Source organism: Coenobita brevimanus, chromosome 40, assembly GCF_032717465.1.
Source record: "Coenobita brevimanus isolate Jiangsu-jjx chromosome 40, ASM3271746v2, whole genome shotgun sequence".
In the NCBI taxonomy this organism is placed as follows: Eukaryota; Metazoa; Arthropoda; class Malacostraca; order Decapoda; family Coenobitidae; genus Coenobita; species Coenobita brevimanus.
Window position 1 is genome coordinate 9855648 of NC_136993.1, and position 6000 is coordinate 9861647.

Here is a 6000-nt window from a genome sequence, read left to right on the forward strand (position 1 = left end):
TGCCTTGCGCATTACGGAGGGTATTCTCTCGGGCATAGAAGCATGCATTCCTTTCTCATATCCTTTGACTAACGCAAGAAAGCCTTGGTTTAATCACGCTTGTTCTAATGCTGTCCGCAACAAGGAGAGGGCCTACAAAAGGTACCGGAGCCAACCCACCCCTGAATCACATCATCTTTACGTTTCTGCCCGGAATCGTGCTAAGTCTGTTCTTCGCTCTACTAAAAATAATTTCATCCATACTAAATGCTCTCAACTCTCCAACTCGAATTCTTCCCGCTCCTTCTGGCACCCTGCCAAAAATCTTTCTAACAACTTTACCTCATCATCCTTCCCTCCTCTTTTCTACTCTGATGGTTCTGTAGCTATTTCTTCTACTGATAAAGCAGATCTCTTCGCACAGACTTTCTCCTCCAATTCCACCTTAGACGATTCCAGTGCTGTTCCTCCATCACTTCCCCCCTCTGACTTCCTCATGGCTGACATTAAAATTTCTTCAGTTGATGTATTTTCTGCCATCACTGGCCTCAGTACTAACAAGGCATATGGGCCTGATGGGGTCCCTCCTGTTGTTCTCAAGAACTGTGCTTCTGTGCTTACACCCTGCCTAGGCAAACTCTTTCGCCTTTGTCTGTCAACTTGTACCTTTCCTTCTGGCTGGAAGTTTGCTCACATTCAGCCAGTCCCAAAGAAGGGTGACCACTCCCAACCCTCCAACTATCGTCCAATTGTTTTAACGTCCTGTATTTCAAAAGTTTTTGAGTCAATTCTCCATAGAAAAATTTTAAGGTATCTTTCCTATCACAACCTTCTTTCCGATCGTCAGTACGGGTTCTGTCAGGGACGCTTCACTGGCGATCTTCTCACCTACCTTTCAGACTCCTGGTCATCCTCCTTTCGGGACTTTGGTGAAAGCTTTGCCATTGCACTTGACATCTCAAAGGCTTTCGAGCGAGTCTGGCATAAACCTTTAATTTCCAAACTGCCCTCCTACGGTTTCTATCCTGTCTGTGCCTTCATCGCTACCATCCTTTCTGGTCGTTCTATGGCCGCTGTTGTAGATGGCCATCGTTCTTCTCCTAGATCTATCAAAAGTGGTGTTCCTCAGGGCTCTGTCCTATCACCAACTCTCTTCCTTTTATTCATCAATGATCTTCTAAGCTGTACATCTAACCCTATCCACTCATACACTGATGACTCCACCCTTCACCTTTCCATTCGGTTCCCACAACGCCCATCTCAACAGTTACTTCAACAAACAAGGGATGAGGCTATGGCACACCTAATGTCTGACTTGGCTCGTATCTCTGACTGGGATAAAAATAATATGGTTGTTTTTAATGCATCTATGACTCAGTTCTTACACCTATCAACCCAACAAAATCTTCCACAGGTATACCCACTAATGTTTAATAATATTCAGCTTAATCCTGCATCATCCTTGAACATGCTTGGGGTTTCATTTACTCGGGACTTATCTTGGAAAGATCATATTACATCTCTTGTAAAATCTGCTTCCAAGAGATTGGGTGTGCTAAGCCGACTCTGCTCTTTCTTTACCCCTGCACAATTGTTGACTCTATACAGGGGTTTTATCCGCCCCTGTGTGGAGTACAACTCTCATGTGTGGGGAGGCTCCCCACATACAGCTCTTCTCAATAGGGTGGAGTCAAAGGCTTTTTATCTCATTAACTCTCCTCGTCTTACTGACTCCCTTCAACCTCTGTCTCTTCTCCGCACTGTTGCATCTTTATCTCTTTTCTATCGCTACTTTAATGGTCACTGCTCCTCTGAACTGTCTGCTTGCATTCCTCCACCTCTACGACGGGCGCTTAGCACCCATCTGGCAGCAAACTCTCATCCCTTTTCTGTCCAACTCTCTAATGCAAGAGTTAACCGTTACTCCCAGTCTTTCATTTATGCATCAGGTCAGCTCTGGAACTGTCTCCCTCTGTCTGTATTTCCTGCTGCCTATGATCTCCAGTCTTTCAAACGCAGTGTGTCCAGGCATTCGAAAATGATCGGATCTCGAGTTTGGCTCTCTATTGTATTTTGTTTTTCTCTTGGACGGAACTGTTACTGCGGGTGTTATTCCATGTAGTGTAAGAAGAAAATCAGACAGAACAGTTGTCATGAAACGTAAAAAAAAAAAAAAAAAAAAATCAATGACTGTTACCCTTACCATGAACTCCAGTGACAACAATTGGTAGTTATATGAAGACATGGGAAAATTTCTGCTGGCATCCATTTCAGATTCACGTTTCAAGCTGAACTGGTGTGAAGCAGAGGAACTACCTTTCAGGAAAGCCCTTCTGATCTCAATATAGAAGAAATTGCAGCGTCTGTTTCTACTTCTGCTGCTTCAGTTAGCAAGACATCTAGTGCTCCACCCACGAGGTGTACACATTCCAGATTTATTGTTTCATTAACCAGCCCTCCATCAGTCCAGTCATCATCATTACCTGTGGCAACGAACAGTAAAAGCTGAAGCTGCTTTCCCTTCTCCTTTGGTAACACAACCACACAAAACTTTCAAGAACTCACTGCATTAGTCGCCCGATATTTATTTATCCCTGTGTCTTCTGCTAGATTAGAATGTTCTCCATTGTAGGAAAAGTGTTGCGATCTGAATTCTATGAAGTGTCTAACGTCCGCTGACACTTTAACACCAGGAAGCAGGTTTTAGACAGCAAACAGATTTACATTGTTTGAAGCTTACTTGCTGGAAAAAAAGATAAATGAAACCTGCTGACATTTTGCCTGGTAAGAACAATAAATATTTTAAGCCAACAAGATAAATTATTCTTTTGTGTTATTACCCCGGAGGTGTTTTGTTTTCGATCCTGTGTGTGTATGTGTGTGTGTGTGTGTGTGTGTGTGTGTGTGTGTGTGTGTGTGTGTGTGTGTGTGTGTGTGTGTGTGTGTGTGTGTGTGTGTGTGTGCGTGAGGACATGATACATATCTGCCGTTAATAACTCAAATTCATGTTAACAGTAATTTATGCCAGTCAGTTGGCCTAATTATATATCTTTAAAAACTATATTCTCGTTAGCATTCAGGTCTTCGTAGCGCATCTCACTTAGCTATTAATTCTGCATAGAACACCTTACCCCTCCCATGGTGATGACAATTCTAGTATTTTATATAACGGCAGACGATTTTACTCATCCTAGAGAGTCATCATCCTAGAGAGTTTAAGGGTCTGAATTTCGTTTAGGTAGACTTTACTAATCTGCCATAAGACCCGATGACATGTACAAATACCCCCGGTAATAACAGAACTGTACAAGACACCCCTTGCATGTATTCATTATGGGCGGTGGGTGTCAGCGGCAAAGTGGTGACGAGCAAAAACATCCCAGCTTATACCAATCCACCAGTCCTGTATGAGACACCCCTAGCATGTACTCAATATGGACGGTGGGTGTTAGCGCCAAATGGTGACATGTGGAGGTGTATGGTTCATAGGACTGCTGGGCCTCGGGGAATGGGGTTGTGAATGAATATACCGAGACAGACGGAAAAAAAGAAAAAAGAAAAAAAAGAAAGGAAAAGAAAGAAAAAACAAGAAAAATCCCTCTCGGTCAATACCACTAACATTTTATTTCAGTCAACGTCTAACAATTTTACTTGTCCAAGAGCCAGTCACAGCAACCTGAGAGTATCAATAATTTAATATACATCTTCTCAGGACATTTAATAAACATGTTTTTATATATACATTTATCCTGTATACACATTTTATCATTTGAAATACATGTTCTCAGTATGGACAGTGTTTGCATCACAAATATACAAGAGGTTAATGAAGGAACAGGGTGACCCGTATATGGCGCTCCACTGGGCACTTGCCTTACGTTTTGCAGGGACGGCTCAGGCTGCTGGTATAGGCATGGGTGTGGTAATGGGAATTGGGAATGAATTAATGGTGCTAGATATACACTCTTAACCCTGACTAAGTCGTACCCACAATACACAAGAATCACCCGGTGCAGTGGAAGAGGAGCAATATATGTGGACCGTCTTATATATGGCTAAAGAAAAGGTCTCAATAAAAGCATGAAACGCTTATTCTTATAGGGTATGGAGCCTCCCTAGCACCTCTTCCTTAGAGATTTGGTTTCGGATATGGCTGGTTAATATCGTTTAGTACGCTATCGATGAAGAGTATGGTGATATTGGAAGAATTTATGTAACACAGAAGAGGACAGCAAGGTGTAAAAAACAATATAAATCGATTAGGAAAAGGTGTTAGGGAGCTTCCTTAACTGACAGTAATACGAACCAGGTCTCGTCGGTTAAGGAAGCTCCTTAATACCTTTTTCTAAGCTATTTGTTTTGCATTTTACACCTTCCTGTTCTACCCTGTTATATAAATCTTTCAAACACTGCGATACATTGAATAACTATGGTACAAAAAGAATGTTAATCAGCCATATCGAAAAGTGAATCGCAAAGAAGAGGTGTTAGGGAGCTTCCTTAACCATCGAAAATACAGGCCCAGGACAATGAGAACATGGCCTCAATTAGAGGCTTCACCAAAACCTGTTTCAGAGGTGTGCCACCAGATGGTTTAGCATCGCCCAGCCTTGATTAAGTATTTTTGTGGGGTGTTAAAGACCCGTGAAAGTGTATGCTATTTATGGGAATCTTTTCTTCCTATTCACTCAAGTGCATATATATACCTGCATAGAAAGAATAACCAGGGTTTCAGAGAATCTTAGTCTATTTTAGCTTGGGGACTAAAATAGTGTGTTGTCTATTTACATATATTTGAATAAATCGTGTACAGTTAGCAAAAGGAGATTACCTTCAGGACTTCTGATGTGTGTGTTTTAGCATGTTTGAAAGAAGTAAGCTGTTCCACAGAAAATTATGTACTTAATGAATGCTTAGTTCGTGAATCAGACAAACCAATCAAAGCAAAACGGCAGCGAGGTACGACGCTTTAACCACAGCCAAGTGCGGGGAGGAGCTGGGTGTAGTACACTTACTAAACTGTGCAATGGAGTCAGGGAAATATTTAAAAGAATGGACCGTTCCAGAATTACGGGAGTTTCTCAAAGAACGAGGTGTATCATATTCGGGAAAGCTAAAACAGATGGTGAAAAATGCCTTGCAAAATCCAGAATTAATTAAAGTAACAGAATCCACAGACTGGGATGCAGTCTTCGCCTTGGTTCCTTTTTTTTGAGATGGGTGTTATGCTAGGTGTTTAAGGGGCGGCTTCCCGTCCATAGAACGCCTACAGTGCAGCTGGGTTCCCTTTCTAGACCGGAACTTAGACAAACAAGAGAGGGCCAGGGCATAAAAACACAGGGCAACAACCTTACACGTATATTGACAAATTCAACTGCTGTGGAACAGGTAGACAATCTTACAGAATCTCAGAAACAAAAATCAATACACAGGCTAGCATTAGTGCACAGAGTATCATACAGGATACAGGAGTCAGTCTGGTTCAGGAGGGCAAAGGCACTATTACACTGCCCGTGGTGAGCAGGCACTGTCGTGAGGCGTTCACTATTCTGACACTAAGGCTGCTTTCACACGAGGCCAACGGTGGCCCAGTGTGAAGGGGCCGGCAACTAGTGTAGCCATATGAAACCTCCGATTTGAAATAATGCTTTACAGCGAGTGGCAGCAACCGCCAATGGCGGACACTAGTTGCATGAGCGAGCCACCTCTGGGAGCTGGTTGCCGGTCGGGCAACCGCAGTGGCCTTGTATGCAAGGCTCCATTGAAAACTATGGGAGGCAACTAATTGTGGCCACCGTGGCGGCCACCGGTGTCCTCGTGTAAAAGCAGCCTAAGGTTATAGACTGAGCACAGGGGGGGTGGTGTTACTGACTCTGCAGAAGGGAAGGGAGTAATTGATGGCACTATGTTACAGGTGCCGTTACAGGGGGGCAAGCGGGGTGTCACTGTAATATTCACTGCCTGTACTTTTGTATTTAAGATCTTACGTTCTTACTTGGCCTCACTGTACACTTGTAGCTT

The 6000-nt window shown here is 43.1% G+C and overlaps 1 protein-coding gene across 1 annotated transcript in view; it reads left to right on the forward strand.

Moving 5' to 3' along the window:
- Positions 1-5576, forward strand: part of LOC145396951 (uncharacterized) — a 119200-nt gene extending 113624 nt beyond the window's left edge. Inside the window, exon 16 of the mRNA XM_080270185.1 lies at positions 5412-5576. Within this exon, the coding sequence (XP_080126311.1) occupies positions 5412-5576 (165 nt within the window). The remainder of the gene's footprint in view (positions 1-5411) is intronic.
- The last annotated feature ends 424 nt before the right edge of the window (positions 5577-6000 follow it).